General features: G+C 39.8%; 1 protein-coding gene across 1 annotated transcript in view; it reads left to right on the forward strand.

Annotated features, from left to right (window-relative positions):
- ddx43 (DEAD (Asp-Glu-Ala-Asp) box polypeptide 43) overlaps positions 1–19,631 on the forward strand; it is a 67,082-nt gene extending 47,451 nt beyond the window's left edge. The window contains exons 13-17 of the mRNA XM_059983458.1: positions 8,522–8,631; positions 14,459–14,597; positions 14,997–15,084; positions 18,085–18,222; positions 19,623–19,631. Of these exons, the coding sequence (XP_059839441.1) occupies positions 8,522–8,631; positions 14,459–14,597; positions 14,997–15,084; positions 18,085–18,222; positions 19,623–19,631 (484 nt within the window). The remainder of the gene's footprint in view (positions 1–8,521; positions 8,632–14,458; positions 14,598–14,996; positions 15,085–18,084; positions 18,223–19,622) is intronic.
- The last annotated feature ends 585 nt before the right edge of the window (positions 19,632–20,216 follow it).

A 20,216-nucleotide genomic window follows, 5' to 3' on the forward strand; every position in this document is an offset into this window, starting at 1 on the left:
TCGGATAAACGACAGATTACTAGGATTCGTAAACAAGATGGTACTCTGACGATCGACCACAAAGAGATAAATAGAGCCTTTCAAGATTTTTATAACTCCTTATATCAATCAGAATTCACTAAGGACTCTTCTATAATAAATGAATTTTTAAGGAAATTGAATATTCCAAAAGTAACCGTTGAGGTTAACATAACTTTAGATACACCTATTACGGAGTCTGAAATAGAAAAGGCTATTTTTTCAATGAATTCTGGTAAAGCTTCTTGTCCAGATGGTTTTCCCGTAGAATTTTTTAAATCTTTTTCTTCTATACTTTCTCCTTGGCTTTGTAAAATTTTTAAAGATGCATTAAGTGTAGGTAAATTACCATAATCTTTTTATGAAGCTTCTATTTCTTTAATTCTTAAAAAAGATAAAGACCCTACTGAATGTGCATCCTATCAGCCTATATCCTTGTTAAAAACGGATTTTAAGATTTTCAGTAAAATTTTGGCTATTAGGTTAGAAAATATATTACCTCGAATTATTTCTGAAGATCAGACTGGATTTATTAAAAATCGGTATTCATCTTTTAACATTAGAAAATTAATTAATATTATTTATACTTCTTTATCTAAAATACCAGAATGTGTTATTTCTTTAGATGCTGAAAAAGCATTTGATAGAGTTGAATGGCCATATTTATTTACTACAATGCAACAATTTAATTTTAGTTCAAAATTTATATCATGGATTAAATTAATATACCATAAACCTTTAGCTTCAGTTTTTACCAATAATCAAAGATCCCCTTTTTTTTCAGCTATTTCGTGGTACAAGGCAAGGTTGCCCTTTAAGTCCTTTACTATTTGACATCACTTTAGAACCGTTGGCTATAGGTATTCGTGAATCACCTAATATTCTGGGTATTACCCGTGGGGAGAGGACGTATAAAGTATCATTATATGCTGATGATTTGTTATTATATATATCTGACCCTGAGAGATCTATCCCTGCTATTTCGTCTTTGCTTGCTCAATTTAGCAATTTTTCTGGTTATAAATTGAATTTTAACAAGAGTGAACTATTTCCATTAAATATGCAAGTTCCAATTTATAAACATTTACCATATAAAATTGTTACAGATTATTTTGCTTACCTAGGTATTAAAATTACTAAAAAACATAAAGATTTATTTGAGGTTAACTTTTTACCTTTAATTGATCAAATTAAGCAACTTGCTATTAGGTGGTCTCCACTATCTTTGTCATTGGTTGGTAGAGTTAATGCTATTAAGATGATGATACTACCTAAATTCTTATATTTATTTCAAGCATTACCAATTTTTATTCCTAAAGCTTTTTTTTTTGATACTATTGACTCTAAAATATCTTCTTGCTTGTGGCAGAACAAAAATCCTAGATTGGTTAAAAAAATATTTACAGAAGCCTAAGAAGGAGGATGGCTTGGCTTTACCAAACTTAAGATTTTACTATTGGGCAGTTAATATACAGTATTTAATATTCTGGACACAAGAATGGACTATAGCTACTTGCCCACAATGGGTAAATTTGGAATGTAAATCTATGCAAGATTTTTCACTGATTTCAATCTTAGGATCTTCACTTCCTTTCTCTTTATTCAAATTGAATAAACAGATAACTAATCCTATAGTCAGATATACATTACGAATTTGGCTTCAATTTCATAAATTTTTTGGTTTGAATAAATTTATTTTATCATGTCCTATAATATCTAATTTTTTTTCTGGCCTTCATCTATGGATCAAGCTTTTCTTTTATGGAAAACAAAAGGTATAACATGTTTTCGTGATCTGTTTCTGGATGATAACATTATGTCCTTTGAACAGCTGTCTAATAAATATAATTTACCTAAAACCCATTTTTTTTAGATATTTGTAAGTTAGAAATTTTTTGTATAATTACAGTCTTTTTCGAAAGAATGTCCATTGGACATTACAGATAGAATTTTAGCCCTTAATTCTTATCAAAAGGGTTTAGTAGCCATTATTTATAAGATGATCATGAATTTACAGTTAGATGTATCAGAAAAAATTAAGAAGGAATGGCAAGAAGAGTTGCATTGTCCTATATCTACTGAGCAATGGGAAAAAATTTTATTATTGGTAAATTTATCCTCTATTTGTGCTAAACATGCCCTAATACAATTTAAGGTTGTACATAGAGCTCATATGTCTAAGGATAAACTGGCTCGATTTTATTCTCAAGTTAATTCAACCTGCGATAGATGTCATTCTGATGTTGCTTCATTGACTCATATGTTCTGGTCTTGTCCTTGTTTACAAAATTATTGGAAAGATATTTTCAGTATTATTTCAAGAGTTTTAAATATTAATTTCCAACCACATCCTCTTACTGCAATTTTCGGATTACCAATGACGGATAATAATCGTTTATCTGCTTCATCTCAACGAATGATTGCATTTGTTCCATTAATGGCTAGAAGATCTATTTTATTGAATTGGAAAGAAATTAATCCTCCAACTATATTTCAGTGGTTTTCTCAAACTATTTCTTGTTTGAGTTTAGAAAAAATTAGAAGTGTGGTTTTTGATCCTTCAGTTAAATTTGAAGAAAATTTATTCAACATTTTCACATGAGTTGAATTGTCTTTTCCTAAACCTTACTTATATTATCCTTAATTAATTGGATGGAGGTTTGGAGTTATTGGCACTACTGTATATGTACTTAATATTATTCAATGGCCCATGTTGGTTAGTGTTTTTTTGGGGGGGGGGGGGGTTCTCTCTTTTTTGGGGGGTTTTTCTTTTTTTTTTTCTCTTTCTACTTCTTTGTTCATTAATGTTCTGAGTTTGAGAGGTTATATATTTTTATTATTATACACCTGAATGTCTATTTAAACTATTAATTATGTACTCTCAAACATTTTGTATTCATGTTTCATTTATGTTTGTTTAAAACTAATAAAAAGATTTAAAAAGAAAGAAAGAGTATTTTACATCAGTCTTCACTGTGGAAGGCACTAGGATTGTGTCAGATGTTGAAGAATGTGAGGGAAGAGAAGTGAGTCCAGTTACTATTACAAGGGAGAGGGTGCTCAAAAAGCTGAAAGGTCTGAGGGTATATTAGTTGGGCCAGATGAACTGCACCCTAGGGTTATGAAAAAGATAGGAATAGAGATTGTGGAGGCATGAGTGATGATCTTTCAAAAATCACTGGACTCTGGCATGGTACCAGAGGAATGGAAAATTGCAAATGTTATTCCACTCTTTAGGAAAGGAGGAAAGCAACAGAAAGAAAATTATAGGCCAGTTAGTCTGACCTAATTGCTTGGGAAGATGTTAGTCATTTGTTAAGGATGAGGTAATGGAATACTTGGTGACATGGGACAAGTTGAAGGAAAATCTTGCCTGACAAACTTGTTGAAATTCTTTGAGAAGATTACACATAGGACAAATAAAAGGGATATAGTAGATGTTGTATATTTGGACTTTCAGGAGGCCTTTGATAAGGTGCCACACATGAGGTTGCTTATCAAGTTAAGAGCCCATGGTCTTACAGGAAAGTTACTGGCATGGTTAGAGCATTGGCTGATTGGTAGGAGGCAGGAAGTGGGAATAAAAGGATCCAGTAACTAGTGGTGTTCTGTTGGGGTCAGTGTTGGGACTGCTTCTTTTTATGCTGTATATCAATGATTTAGATGATGGAATAAAAGGTTTTGTTGCCAAGTTTGCAGATGATACAAAGATTGGTGAAGGAGCAGGTAGTGTTGAGGAAACGGGAAGGCTGCAGAAGGACTTGGATTAGGAGGATGGGCAAGAAAGTGACAAATGAAATACGACGTTAGAAAATGCGTGGTCATGCACATTGGTAGTAGAAATAAGTGTGCAGGCTCTTTTGTAAATAGGAGAAAATCCAAAATCTGAGTTGGAAAGGGACTTGAGAGTCCTTGTGCAAAACAACCTAAAGGTTAACTTGCAGTTTGAGTCGGTGGTGAGGAAGGCAAACATAATGTTAGCATTCATTTCAAGAGGTCTAGAATACAAGAGCAGGGATGTGATGCTGAGGTTTTATAAGTCACTGGTGAGGCTTCACCTTGTGTATTAAGAATAGTTTTGGGCTCCTCATCTAAGAAAAGGCGTGCTGGCATTGGAGAGTGTCCAGATGAGGTTCACAAGGATGATTCCAGGAATGAAAGGGTTATCATATGAGGAATGTTTGATAGCTCTGGGTTTGTACTCGCTGGAGTTTAGAAGGTTGAGGAGGATCTCAATGAAACCTTTCAAATGTTGAAAAGCCTAGACAGACTATATATGGAAAGGATGTTTCCTATGGTAAGGGAGTCTAGGGCAAGAGAATACAGCCTCAGGATAGAGGGGTGTCCTTTTAAAGCAGATGCGAAGAAGTGTCTTTAGCTGGTGGTAAATTTGTGGAATTAATTACCGCAGGCTGCTGTGGAGGCCAGGTCGTTGAGTGTATTTAAGGCAGAACTTGATAGGTTCTTGATTGGACATGGCTTCAAAGGTTACAGGGAGAAGGCCAGACAGTGGGGCTGAGGAGGGCGGAGAAAAGGATCAAACATGATTGAATGGTGCAGCCAGACTCGATGGGCCAAATAGCCTAATTCTGCTCCTATGGTCTCATGGTGTTTGACCCTTGATCAAGTTATATTGGCTGAGTCTGGTTTGGTAAATTCCATCAGGATGTTTTTTTACTACTATAGACAATGGCACCTCAATCACTGTCAGGCACTAATCCGCCTCAGGATGTACTGAGATCAAATGCTTTGATTGCAGTAGGGACCTTCTTATATTTTTTTGACTTTAGGATGTTAAGCATATCAAAATTGAACAGGTGCTATTGATGTGTAATGCACACAAAATGCTGGAGGAGCTCAGCAAGTTAGGCAGCATCTGTGGAAGGGAATAAACAGTCGACATTTATGCTGTGACCTCTCATTGGGCTCCAATAAGACTCTTGGCCTGAAACAACAACTGTTTATTTCCCTCCGCAGATGCTGCCTATGCTGCTGAGTATCTCTAACAATTTTTGTGTGTTGCTCTAGATTTACAAGATCTGCAAAATCTCTTGTGCTGTTGAGGTGTAGTGTGGTCGTGATGTGATATAGAGCTAATCTGCATCATAGAACTCCATGATTAGTACTGTGAATAATGATCATCTATCAAGACTTGTTGGCTAAGAAAAATTCATCAGATAGTACACTGGAGAATTTACCTACTTATAGGACCTAATAGCAGAATTGGGTCATTCAGCCCATTGGGTTTGCTCCACCATTCCATCATGGCTGATTTATTATCCCTCTCAACTCCATTCTCCTGCTTTCTCCCCAATAACTTTTCCTTTTCTAATCCAGAACCTATCAATCCTTTACAGAAAGAAATGAAAATAAAGGAATTACCTGGCTTTCCATTGAGTTAGTTTCCCTTTCTGACTGGCAGGAAGGAAGATTCATCCAGAAATACCAATGTTTATTCCTTTCTATAGCCTGACTTGCTCAGTTCCTTCAGTACTTTAAATGTGGTACTCCGGATTTCTAGCATTTGCAGAATCAATTGTGTTTCTAATTGGATTAATCTTTGCAACAAGTCAACAAAGCATAATGAGCTCAGTGACTATCTCCCGTGCTATAAGATGTACAATTCTAAAATTAGAAAATGGATTTTCGTCACTTGGTTTGAACTGAGTTCTTCCCTCAAGCTCAGAACTTATATAAAAAAATATTTACCCTTGAGTGAGAATTGCTGAGTCACACTTGATCCACTGTTGTCCCTGGGATCAAGATGTTGTACAAAGATTTCCAGGCTTTTGACCCAGAAGTAGGGTGATATTTGACTTATGAACTGGAGTCCACTTGGGAGAAAGATGTTTGACTGGAATTGATCCTGTAAGCTATGTGAACAATGGAGAGAATAGAAAATTCATTGTCAAAGGACTGGATTTTTGATGAATTGGGTGTTGTCCTGAATGTTGTCAAGCTGGTTCTCAAGCTATTTAAGAGATATTAACGCTTGAATCATACAGGCCTGTGGGCAGTATTGCATCATACTTGTAATATATGCCTTTAAACAAGACAACTTGATGTCTTCTGTCACATTTTCAGTTTCTAGCTGCTTGTTCCCAACCAGTTTATCTCCATCATAGATGTACAGTTCTCCATCCCATGTCAGGATGGTCTGAGGGCATTCATCTTCTGGAGCAGGGCTTCCCAACTTTTTAATGCCATGAGCGAATACCATTAAGCAAGGGACCTGTGGGCCAAGATTGGGAACCCCTGTTCGAGAGGGACTCACTCAAGATCCTAACTGGCCCCCTCCTCTGCCACTGGTGCACTATGGCTGTAGCGTGTATAGATTGAACAAGAAGCACAGCCATCGTCTATCCCCAGTATGGAAAAGCCATTGCCAACATGTTCAACCTTCCAAGTTGTACACCATCCAGTTTGGTTACTTATCACTGGGTCAAATTAGATCTTTATGTTAAATATTAATTTATATTTTGATAGTAATTTTACTTTAAACTTTTGAACTTCCAAAACCAATCAAGTCCTTTACTTCTCTTGGATTCTAGTGCTTTTGCAATCCAAGGGTTCTTTGGAGGTCTAGAAAGAGGCATAAGCTTGCTTATGGCTGTTTAATCAAGTGTTTTTACAAGGATCTACCCCTTAATAATAATGATCAGAGAGACACAGAGAATCTATAGTTACCGACAAATAGCCTCAATGGAAGGGCATGTAAATTTACACAACAAAATACCTGTGTGCAGACCTAAGTTTTCCTGACCTTCCATGAACAATTAAAGAATAGAAAAGGTTATACTAGTAAAAGGGGTCTGTGCTAGCCATGTGTTCCTCATGGTCCCACCCCAATCTCCACATATTCGTGGGGTACTCGACATCCGTGATGGTTTCTGGTGATTGGAGAGTTGTCACTATTTTGCATTCAAAGCGTCTACTTTTATATTTATTCCGTACCGGTTCAAATGTTGCATTTCATTGTTGTTGGCTATGGGTCATCTGACTGATCTAAAACACCTTATTCCCTCTGGTCCGAAGGCTACACAGGTTCATACCTTGGGTGACTTATGTTCTCCTTGCTGCTGGTTCAAACCACTGGACCAAGATAACGAGATTACCTCTGAAAACCTGCCATTATACACAATACACTGCTTACCAAAGAATGGTCTTGGGTTTAACAGGTCAATAGCAGAAATTTCTTGTGTCCACATTTAGTTGCTCTAATTAGATTATCCCAGAGCAAGGATCAGTTCTCAAACAATTCACAAGATGGAAGTTAGCAGCTTCACAAAATGGCAGCCTCCATCTCTTTCAAACACATGGCAAGAACAAAGACGATTAGCTTGTCTATTTCCACTGCTCTTGATTCATTTGAATTCACTAATTTGTAGACTGTATTTCTTTTGATACCACTTTGCTCTTCTAACTGTTGGCCAGAAAGAACTAAGGAGCAGACTAGAAATTAGTAATGGTCTTCTCATACCAGACTAGAAATGAACAGAAATTACATTGATAACATTTAAACAATAAAATAGCCAGATTCAAGTACCAGAATGCTGCCTGGATTAGAGGGGATGTGCTATAACAATACATTTGAGTCGTTCTCTGTGGAGTGGCAGAGGCTGAGGGCAGATCTGATAGAGGTTTATAAGGTTGAGAGGCATAGATAGAGAGAACAGTATCTTTTTCCCAGGGTTGAATTGTCTCATACCAGAGTGCATGCATTTAAGGTGAGAGGGGGTAGGTTCAAAGGAAATATGAGGGACAAGTTTTTTTTTACAGAGTGGTGGATGCCTGGAATGCTGTGCCTGGGGCTGGTGGTAGAGGCCGCTGCTTTAAGGGCTTTTAAGAGTGTGGTAAACTATGTATACCTGTCTGGACACGCCCCTCTGCTGACTGCTCCTATGGCTCCTCCCACAGACCCCTGTATAAAGGCAATTGGGGCACTGCTCCTCCCTCAGTCTCCGAGATGCCATGCTCCATTTTGCTGCTAATCGTTCGCCTCCTGTCTCCGAGAGTTATTGATGGTGCATCAAAGAGATGTTTACATAGGCATATAAATGTTAGGGAAATGTAAGGATATGGACATTGTGTGGGCAGAATGGATTAGCTTAGTTGGCCATTTGATTACTAATTAAATGGTTCAGCAAACATTGTGGGCTCAAGGGCCTGTTCATCATGTGGAAAGGGTTGGGAGACATACAGATGCCTCAAGACCCACAATGAAACTATCAGTCTTAATGCCATGAGAACCAATGTTTAGCTCCAATATGGCAAGAAGTAACCAATTGTTTGTTAATTTAACATGTAGTATTTTACCCAAGAAAGAAAATGATGGAACCAATACTACCCTGAGTTATCAATTAGCCTGTGCAGAGTTCTTGACAATGGAGGTCAGTGCGGGTGAACCACTTGTTCATATTTTCAACAGGATGGCATACAAAACCACTGAGACTGAGTTTTTTTGATGAAGGAGGATTGATGTTGTAAATTTACCTTGTTCTAGAGCTGATGACTTATCAAGTGACTTCAGCCTCCAGGGGATCCCAGTCCAATCTCTTCACGGTGATCGGGAACAGTGTGACCGAGAACAGGCACTCAGTGATTTCAAAGAAGGTATGTTAAAGGATGATTTCTGATGTCACAAATCATTTTGGGTTGAGATATTTATCCATTACATAAGATTTATGCACTGTTAGGGAAAAACAGAGCAATTGCTGAACCTCAAAATGATTAGATTTAGCTTTTTCATTTTTCATCTTTCTATGATACTTCCTTGCTTACCTCATAATGTGGAGTTTGTTAACTTGTCACCAAATGTGTGAGGATGCCCAACAAGTGACCATAAATTATGTCATGTAACCAAACTCAAGAACAGATTATCGGAGCACTACTACACTAAAGTAGGCCCTTCGGCCCATCTAGTCCATGCTAAACTGTTATTCTACCGAGTCCCATCAACCCACACTTGGACCATAGCTCTCCATACCTCTCCCATCCATGTACTTGCCCAAACTTCTCTTAAATGTTGAAATCGAAACCGCATCCACCAATCCATTGACAGCTCATTCCACACTCCCACTGCTCACTCTAGGTGAAGAAGCTCCTCCCTCAGGTTCCCCTTAAGTATTTCACCATAACACTTAATCCATGGCTTTTAGTTCTAGTCTCCCCCAAACTCAATGGAAAGCAATTAAAAGAGCCTCAAGTTGTCTCAATACTTATTTTAACTTAAAGAAAAAAATTTGAGGAGATTGGGTTGTCGGCACAGTTTAGATGTATTGCTGAAGCACTGATCAAATAATCTTCTTGATCTCCGACCACCCTATCTATTCAAACAGCCCTTTCTTGGCTGAACATAGAAATCTACAGCACATTACAGGCCCTTAGGCCCATAATGTTGTGCCAACCATGTAACTTACTCTAGAGACTGCCTAGAATTTCCCTGGCGTATAGCCCTCTATTTTTCTAAGCTACGTGTACCTATCTAAGAGGCTCTTAAAATACCCTATTGTATCTGCTCCCACCACTGCCGCTGGCAGCGCATTCCATGCACCCACCACTCTGTGTGAAAAACTCATCCCCGGCAAACCCTTTGTTCCTATTTCCAAGCACTTTAAAACTATGCATCCTCATGTAAACCTCTGGCTATCCACATGATCAGTGCCCCTCATCATATTATACACCTCGATCAGGTCACCTTTCATCCTCCGTCGCTCCAAGGAGAAAAAGCCAAGTTCACTCAACCTATTTGCATAAGGTATGCCCTCCAATCCAGGCAACATTCTGTCTGTAGTATCCACATCCTTCCTGTAGTGAGGTGACCAGAACTGAACACAGTGCTCCAAGTGGGGTCTGACCAAGGTCTTACATTGTTGTAACATTACCTCACGGCTCTTGAACTCAATCCCATGGTTGATGAATGCCAACACAACATACGCCTTCTTAACAACACTGTCAACCTGCACAGCAGCTTTGAGTGTCCTATGGACATGGACCTCAAGATCTTTCAGATCCTCCACACTGCCAAGAGTCACCATTAATATTAATATTCTTTATAGTGCTTTGAATATTCTTGTAAATAAAGTATTCTGACAAATTGTATTACTTCCCCTTTGCTGGGACTGAGGAATTGTTTGCTGTGAGAGGCTATGCTGTTGAAATCTGTATGCGAGAATTAGGAAGGCAGAATGTTCAGGAGGAGCTGTGGTGTGGACCACGCAGAGGAAGAATGGAGGATCCTGAACCTAGGATGTGATGTGATGAGAGCAGAGGGGGAGAGTCAAAAGGCAGGAGATTTTATAATGTGATATAACAAGTCTGTAGATGACATCACTGGAAAGTAAGAGAACATAAAACACTATTGCACTATACAGGCAATTCAGCCCATAATATTATGCCAACCTTCTAACTTGCTCTAAGATTAATCTAATCCTTCCCTCCTACAAAATTGTACATTTTTGATATCATCCATGTGCCTATCTAAGAGTTTCTTAAATGTCCCTATTTTATCTGCCTCCTCCAACACCCTCTACACTTTCCTCTAATTGTCTTAAAATTATGCACCCTGCTATTAACAACTTCCATCCCGGGAAAAAAAATCTCTGGCTTTCCACTCGATCCATGCCTTTTATCATCTTATACACCTCTTTCAAGTCATCTCTCATCCTTTGTTTCAAAGAAATAAATTCTCACTCACTCAGCCTATCTTCATAAGACATGATCCCCAATCCAAAAAGCATCCTGGTAAATCTCTCTGCACCCTCTCTAAAACTTCAACGGAATATGGAAGGGAAATCAGAAATCTGAAAATAAATGCTGAGGCTTTATAAAGCATTGATCAGACTGCATTTGGAGTATTGTGAGCAGTTTTAGGCCCCATATCTAATAAAGGTCATGCTGGCATTGGAGAGGGTCCAGAGAAGTTCACAAGAATGATCCTGGGATTGAAAGGGTTGATATACGAACAGCATTTCATGGGTCTGGGCCTGTACTCAGTGGAGTTTAGAAGATTAAGTGGGCATGCAGAAGATGATTCCGATAGTAAGGAAGTTCAGGACCAAAAGGCATAGTCTCAGAATGCAAAGATGTCCATTTTAAAAAGAAATGTTAGATTTTGGGGTTGTGACTAAAGGAAAACTGGCTGGAGTTGTTTAGCCTTTTCATGTAAGGGTGTTTATTGGGTGGCCAAAAATAAAAATTACAAAAACTTTCAAAAATAGTGAGAAGAAAACTGCCAAAGAATAATTACCAGGAAACACAATAATAGTGCCATTCTATTTTGGTCCAGTGTATACTCCCGGCAGCCCTGATCTCCCTCCTACTGAGGGCAGCGACCCTCATTTTTAATTACCCACAAAGATAACTTGAGACTAAACATGAACTAGAATATGATGCACCTCACAATGTAGTTACAATCATATTACAAAATAAACAGATGTACCTATCTGAAATACAATATACAAACAACATATACACACTTGCACATCCCAGTTACTAAAGAAATGGAATATTTCTGCTGTGTATGGCAGGAAAGGCACCATAACGTCAAATCAAGTGCATCAGTTCAGTTTTATAGGTTTCACTAGTTTCAATAGGTACATTTAATGTCAGAGGAGTGCCCTAAAGAATGAATGACGGTTAAATGTTAGAACCCCAAAGCCCCCACCCCTCAGCTCCCCCCTCCCATGCATAAGCACCAGCAAAGCAATGACCTCATTCTGAGAATATACCAGGGAAGACAGCAGAATGATGAGTGAGTCAGTGTGTTTGTTTACAAAATGCCCTTCATCACAAATGAAGAGGAATCTCTTTAGCCAGAGGGTGGTGAATCTGTGGAATTCATTGCCGCAGATGTCAAGTCATTGGGTGTATTTAAAGTGGGGGTTAATAGATTCTTAATTAGTAAGTACTTTAAAGGTTGTGTGGGGAATGCAGGAGAATGGGGTTGAGAAGGAAAATAAATCAGCCATGGCTGAGTGGTGGAGCAGCCATGATGGGCTGAATGGCCTAATTCTGTTCCTATGTCATTTAGGACTAGACCCACTGAATAACTGCTTGTGGTGAAATTTTTAGCGGTGCTAGTTTATTGATGTGATAGTTTTGGAGTTGATAGGCACTGATTGTGAAGAGTGTGTTAAAACTCTGACTTCTTCCCAGATCTTATTACTCCATGATATTGTGATTATTTATAAAGGTAAGTATTGTGTGATCGATGCTAGACCTCAGCTCTTCCCATGGCACTCTGAGACGGCCTCTCATTAGTCCTCACACCAGCCACCATTTCTTCAGAACAGTAATGACTTATAAAGGTTAGCTTTATTTTTCAAATATGCATAAAAATATACAGTGAAATGTGTCGATCAAATGCATTTCCATAAGACCATAAAATATAGGAGCAGAATCAGGTATTTGGTCCATTAAGTCTGTCCGCCATTTCATCATGACTGATCCATTTTTCCTCTCCGCCCCAACCTCCTACCTTTCCACCCCACTCCCCCCCATATTCCTTCATGCCCTGACCGATCAAGAATCTATCAACCTCTCCCTTAAAAATACATAAGGTTCTCCTCCATAGCTCCTTGTGGCAACTAATTCCACAGATTCACCATTCTCTGGCTAAAGAAATTCCTCCTCATCTCCATTCCAAAAAGACAGCCCTCTATTCTGAGGCTGTGTCCTCTGGTCTTAGATTTTCCCACCATAGGAAACATCCTCTCCACATCTACTCTATCAAGGCCTTTTCACCATTCGATAGGTTTCTATGAGGTCACCCCTCATTCTTCTGAATTCTAGTGAATACAGGCCTAGAGCCATCAGACACTCTTCATATGACAAGCTATTCAATCCTGGAATCAATTTTGTGAATCTCCTTTGCACCCTCTCCAGCTTCAGCACATCCTTTCTAAAATAAGGGACCCAACCCTACTCTCAGTACTAAAAGTGACACCTTATAAAGTATCAATACTACGTCCTTGCTTTAATATTCTAGTCCTTTTGAAATGAATGCTAACATTGCATTTGCCTTCCTCACCACAGACTCAACTTGTAAATTAGCCTTTAGGGAATCCTCTGCAAGGACTCTCAAATCCCTTTGCACCTCATTTTTTTTCTCCATTTAGAAAAGTCACTCCTTTTGTTTCTTCTACTAAAGTGCATGACCACACATTTCCTGACACTATTCCATCTGCCATTTCTTTGCCCATTCTCCTAAACTGTCTAAGTTCTTCTGTAGCCTACTTCCTCAAAACTACCTGTCCCTCCACCTATCTTCATATCATTGGCAAACTTTGCAACAAAGCCATCAATTCCATCATCCAAGCCATTGACAGATAATCTAAGAAGAATCCGTCTCACCACAGACCCCTATGGAACACCACTAGACACTGGCAGCCAACAGAAAAAGCTCCATTTATTCTCACTTTTTGCCTCCTGCCAATCAGCTACTGCTTTATCCATGCTAGAATCTTCCATGTAATACCATGGGCTCATAGCTTGTTAAGCAACCTCATGTGGAACCTTGTCAAAGACCTTCTGAAAATCCCAGATACACAACTGATTCTCCTTTTTGTATCCTGCTTATTTCTACAAAGAATTCCAAAAGATTTGTCAGGCAAGATTTTCCCTTGAGGAAACCATGCTGACCATGGCCTATTTTATCATGTGCCTTCACGTATCCTGAGACTTCATCCTTAATAATCAACTCCAACATCTTCCCAACCATTGAGAGCAAACTAACTGGTCTATAGTTTCCTCCTTCTGCCTCTCTCTCTTCTTGAAGAGTGGAGTGACGTTTGCAATTTTCCGGTTTTCCAGAACCATTCCAGAATCTAGTGATTCCTGAAAGATCATTACTAATGCCTCCACGATCTCTTCAGCCACCTCTTTCAGAACTCTAGAGTGTATACCATCTGGTTTAGACTTCTCAGGTTTTCATAGAACCTTCTCTTTAGTTGTGGTAACCTCACATACTTCATGTTCTCTGACACCTGGATGAGCTTCCACCATACTGCTAGTGTCTTCCACAGTGAAGACTGATGCAAAATACTTATTTAGTTCATACGCCAATTCATTGTCCTCCATTACTATCTCTCCAGCATTGTTCTCCAGAGGTCCGATATCCACTCCCTGTTACACTTTGTGTATCTGATCCTAAACAGCCACAAAAAGGTGATGAGTTGCTGATGTCACATAAACAAAGCATCAAAAACCGGTCAGACCACTGTTGACAGGGAACCATGCTCAGGGTCACTGGGTCAGGTAATGGCATGGACATGATAGGAGAGACTGAATCCACAAAGATGGTGGGGGTAGGGTTCTGAGTCTGGAGTGGGGTGGGAAGGGTTGAGGGCTGTCCAGTGTGTGTGTGTGTGTGGTGAGGGAGGAGTTTTTCAGAAATACATTTGATTCCTTCAAAATGACTGCAAGTTCCTCTTCCCCACAGGCAGAGTTCGGATTCTTGTTGCAACAGATCTTGCTTCGCGTGGCCTTGATGTGCACGATATCACGCACGTATTCAATTTTGACTTTCCTCGCAATATCGAAGAGTACGTGCACAGAATTGGACGGACTGGCAGAGCAGGGTAGGTATTGCTTTGTGCTGCTGTGGACATTGGTTCCAACCCTGAGTTACCTGATGAAAGGTACCAGCCTGAAACATTGTTTATACCCACTTCATAAATGCTGCCTGACCTGCTGAGTTCCTCCAGCGCTAATGTGTTTTTCAGGTTTTCCAGTACTTTGTGTTCATGGTTGGTTATCCAGTCCTTCACTTATCTTGTGTTTACTACCAGCTAATTCCCATGGATTATTGGTATGAAAATGCCAGCCCATTGTCTCTCTGACCAGGAGCAACTACTGGCTCTTTCACTTTTCACAGGGCCAAGTTGTAAGCTTCCTTCAATGTTGTACTATTCCCAGTACTTCATGCAGATCCCCGGGATTTTATGGAATCACTTTTGTTTGAAATGTTCCCTTTTCAGACGCAAGGGACAAGCTGTAACACTTGTTACAAGAAGCAACTGGAGATTTGCTGCTGAGTTGATTGCAATTCTGGAACGATCGAGTCAGGTATATTTTAGTTCTGTTGGCATTACACTTCAGTAACTCATTGGTCAGTTCGACTTGCTTTCCTATTCCATCAGGAGCAGGTGAAGGTGTTTTGTTTTAGTGTATGCTGATCACCAGTTGCAAACTGAATGAGTTTGGATGAAATGATGCCCCAACTTATGGCTGAAAAGCTTAAAAGAGAGATCTACGTTTAACACAATGTGAAGTATCTTCTACACCTCATCTTTCATAGGATGTTCACATCTCAAGATCATATCACATAACATAAGATGAAGGAAAATCCTTTTAGTTGGGGCACTATCAAATCATCCAATCCAACTTTTCATTAAATAATTCAGTCATGGTGAATGGTGAACTGAATAGAATGTATCTAGCAATAAAGGCCGAAGCATGGCCTGATAGAGGACCTGACATTATGAAAGGGTTTGATTAGTTAGATTTTCAAAATAAGATTCAAGTTATGAGGGAAGCCAAAGTGACTGAATCAGAATCAGGTTTAATATCAGTAATATTATTCACTGATGAAGTGTGTCATGGTAGTGTGGCAGTTTGTATAATGTTATTACAGCTCAGGGCATCTGGGTTCAGAGTTTAATTCCAGCACTGTCTATAAAACATTTGTATGTCCTTCTCATGAGTACGTGTGTTTCCTCCAGGTGTTCCGGTTTCCTCTCACAGTCCAAAGACTCTCTAATTAATTTAATTGAACTCTCTAATAAGAATCTCTATTTCTAATTAATTCATTCATTGACTTGCATCATAAAATGTGCTGTTTTGCGACAGCAGTACAGTGCAATACAAAAAAAAATCACGATAAGTTACAATAAGAAATATTTTTAAAACCGACTAATGAGGTTCATGGTTCATTCAAAATTCTTATGGTAGAAGGGAAGATGTTAGAAACAGAAATCTACAGTATAGTACAGGCCCTTCAGCCCACAATTTTGTAACCTACTCTAGAAACTGCCTAGAATTTCCCTACCACATAATCGTCTATTTTTCTGTGCTTCGTGTACTTATCTAAGAGTCTCAAAGGACCCTATCATGTCTGCCTCTACCACCATCGCTGGCAGTGCATTCCACACACCTACCACTCTCTGTGGAAAAACTTGCAAATGACATCCACCTTGTACTTACTTCCAAGCACCTTAAAACTATGCCTCCTCATGTTAGCCATTTCAGCCCTGAGAAACAACCTCTGGCTATAGACACGATCAAGACCCTTCATCATCTTATGCACCTCTAATCCTCTATCACTCCAATGAGAAAAGGCCAAGTTCACTCAGCCTATTCTCGTAAAGGGATGCTTTCAATTCCAGGCAACATCCTTGTAAATCTCCTCTGCACTCTCTCTATAGTGACCAGAAGTGAACACAGTACTCCAAGTGGGATCTAACTAAGGTCTTGTATAGCTGTAACATTACCTCATGGCTCTTGAACTCAATCCTACACACCTTAGGCTTTCTTAACACTGTCAAACTGCGCAGCAGCTTTGAGTGTCCTATGGACATGGACCACAAGATCTCGCTGATCCTCCACACTGCCAGTCTTACCATTAATATTATATTCTGTCTTCAAAATTGACCTACCAAAATGAACCACTTCACACTTATCTGGGTTGAACTCCATCTGCCCAGTTCTGCACCCTATCGATTTTGCATTGTAACCTCTGACAACCCTTTAGAGTATCCATAATACCCCCAACTTTTGTGTCATCAGCACCCACCCTTCTACTTCCTTATCCAGGTCATTTATAAAAATCACAAAGAGGAGGGTCCCAGAACAGACCCTTCCGGAAATGCTCATGTTCATAAAACATCTAGCATGCCTCTTAGGTTTCCTGTACCTTCTCCCTGATGGTAGTAATGAGAAGAGGGCATGTCCTGGATGGTGGGGATCCTTGATGATGAATGCTGCCGCCTTGAGGTATTGCCTATTGAAGATGTTCTTGATGGTAGGTAGGCTAGTGCCCATAATGGAGCTGGCTGAGTTTACAACCCTCTGCAGCTTTATTCGACTCTGTGCATTGGAGCATCCACATCAGATTGTGATGCAGCCAGTTAGAATACTCTGCACAGTACCGCTGTAGAAAATGTGCTGTAGACATACCTAATCTCCACAGACCTCTAATGAAGTATATCCACTGACATGCATAATTGCATCAAGATGTTGGCCACAGGTTAGATCTTCAGAAATGCAGACACCCAGGAGCTTAAACTGCTCATCCTTTGAACTGCCGACCCCCTCAATGAGGACTGGTGTGTGTAAGGTCATTGTTGTGATACTACTCAACCAGCTGGCTCTAAATATGACAATTAATAAATCCAATGGATAAAGGCTTTAACTCAAGATTAGGAAGAATATAGAGCTTGCTACCGTGATAAATAGTTAAGATGAAAACAGACAAAAAGATAAATGAGTTTACTGAAAGGATAGTGCGGTGGTATGGGAGAGGTGTCGGCTATAAACTCAGATGTAGATCAGTCAGAATGAATGGGTCTGATTCAAGTTTGTTTGTCATTCAACCATATAAATATATACCACCAAACAAAACAAATTTCCTCCATATCAAGTTGCATAGCACATCACATGTTGCTCACACAACACATAAAGTAATATTATCACAAATAAATTAACAAATAATAAAATATATTCTAGAAGATTGACATTTAGCGTAAGGTGCATTTATGAATCAAGTTAAAAAGTAAATAATATAACGCTACTGGCGCTTCACACATGATGAGATGGGTGGTGGCAGGGGGTTAAATAGCCTTGTGGCCTGGGGGAAGAAGCTGTTTCCTATCCTAATAGTCCTTGACCTAATGCTGCAATACTTCCTGCCTGATGGTAGGATGTCAAAGAGATTGTTAGATGGCTGGGAGGGATTCTATGCAGTATTCTGCTGTAGTCCTGTCTTAATGTGTGTCTGTCAGCCATGTGAGTCTGTTCTCTTGCTTCATTATCTCAACCCTGTTCAGTTGTATAACTTCTCACATGCAGCCAGTTCCTGCAGAGTTACTGATGATGGCTGAGAGGTACAAACAGGACAGAATGAAGAAGGAGTACAAACGGGAGATCGCAGCCTCCTCTAGTGAAAGGCACAGAGACCACAGGCGTGGACGCAAGGACGGGAACAAAGTAAGATCAGTAATCACAATTCCAGCTGTTCTGTGTCCATGCATCTTTAAAAGTCAGGTTATTCCTTAATTTGATATTTAAGTCTTTTGTTTTTGCTAACTGTTAGCAATGGTCTCTGACCAAATTACTGTAGTACAACTAATGATGGTGGCACTTGCACTGGGAAAGATGTCTTTCTCAGTGGAAGAAATAAGTCAGGAAACATAAATTTGAGGATTATATTTCTTCAAAATTACCTCAAATGATAGTGAATATTAAAAGCAAGCATTTTTCGTTGCTACACACAAAACACTGGAGGAACTTTCCCTCCCTACCCCTCTCAGCTTTTCGCAGGGATTGTTCCCTCCACGACCACCTAGTCCACATGTCCCTCCCCACAGAACTCCCACCTGGTACTTATCCCTGCAAGCGCAAATGCTACACCTGTCCCCCCACCTCCCTCCTTACCACCATTCCGGGCCCCAAACAGTTCTTCCAGGTGAGGTAACACTTCACCTGTGAGTCTGCTGAAGTCGTCTATCACATCCGGTGCGGCCTTCTCTACATCAGTGAGACCCGATGTAGATTGGGGGACCGCTTCATCGAGCACCTATGCTCCATCTGTCACAATAGACAGGACCTCCCAGTTGCCACCCACTTCAACTCTGCCTCTCATTCCCATCTAGATATGTCCATACATGGCCTCCTCTACTGTCATGATGAGGCCAAACTCAGGTTGGAGGAGCAACACCTCATCTACCGTCTGGGTAGCCTCTAGCCTGGTGAACATTGAATTCTCCAATTTCCGGTAATTCCCTCCCCCTTCCCATATCCCAGGTCCCTCTCTGCCTCTTTCCCCCTTCAACTTTCTGCTTCTTTATCTCTACAGTTCTTTCATGCTTATCCCCTCCCCTCCCCCCTTTATCTTTCCTCTGATTGGTTTTCCACCTGGCGCCTCTAGGCCCTACCCCCTCCCCTATCTCTATTACTGGGCTTCAGCCCTCTCTTCCCCCCCCCCCCCCCCCCCATTCCTGATGAAGGGTCTCGGCCCGAAACATTGGCTACTCTTTTCTCACGGACGCTGCCTGACCTGCTGAGTTCTTCCAGCGTTGTGTACGTATTCTTTGATCCACAGCATCTGCAGTTGTATTTTTGTGTTTTGACTGGAGGAACAGCAGGCCAGGCAGCATCTATGGAAAAGAGTCAACAGTCATCGTTTTGGGCTAAGAACCCTCCTGATGAAGGGTCTCGGCCCAAAACAGCAACTGTTTACTCGTTCCATAGATGCTGCCTGGACTGCTGAGTTCCTCCAGCATTTTGTGTGTATTACTTTGATTTCCAGTATCTGCAGATTTTCTCTTGAATTTCAGTTGATTAAAGCCCAACATTGGGATAATTTATACAAATTTTTATCTTTTCAGAGAAACTAAAGTGATGACTCTGTGATCTATTATAATGGAAAAATAAAACCTGAATTCTGCTGCACAGGAAAATGCAAGTGCCTATCCAGACCCTAACCCAAAGTATGTGAACAATACATTTCACTTTTCACTATTTGAAAATATTTTCTTTAGATGATTTTTTTTTGGTAAACATGTTGATTTCTACTGAGACTGCTCCTTAGCAAAGGTGATGAATGTAGTTCCACCCTATGACAGAGTGTGCTGTCCCTGTATGTTGATGCTAGCTCTGTAAAGTTATTGTATATTATTTAAAGGTGAATAAACATAGAACTCATATTAAAAACACTTGTCAATGTATAATATGTTATATCTAAGGTTCAGGAGCATCCTGTGTTCAGATTTCCTAATGTAGCATAATACCTCCTCATGCCGATACAGTTCATGCATTTGACATACAGGTGGCCCCCGTTTTTCAAACATTCGCTTTACAACACCTTGCTGTTACTGAAGACCTACATTAGTTACCTGTTTTTGCTAACAGAAGGTGTTTCACTTCTACGAAAAAAGGCAGCGCCCACCCCGAGCAGCCATGATCCTCCCCCAGAACTGCAT

Source organism: Hypanus sabinus, chromosome 10 (assembly GCF_030144855.1).
Source record: "Hypanus sabinus isolate sHypSab1 chromosome 10, sHypSab1.hap1, whole genome shotgun sequence".
Classification (NCBI taxonomy): Eukaryota; Metazoa; Chordata; class Chondrichthyes; order Myliobatiformes; family Dasyatidae; genus Hypanus; species Hypanus sabinus.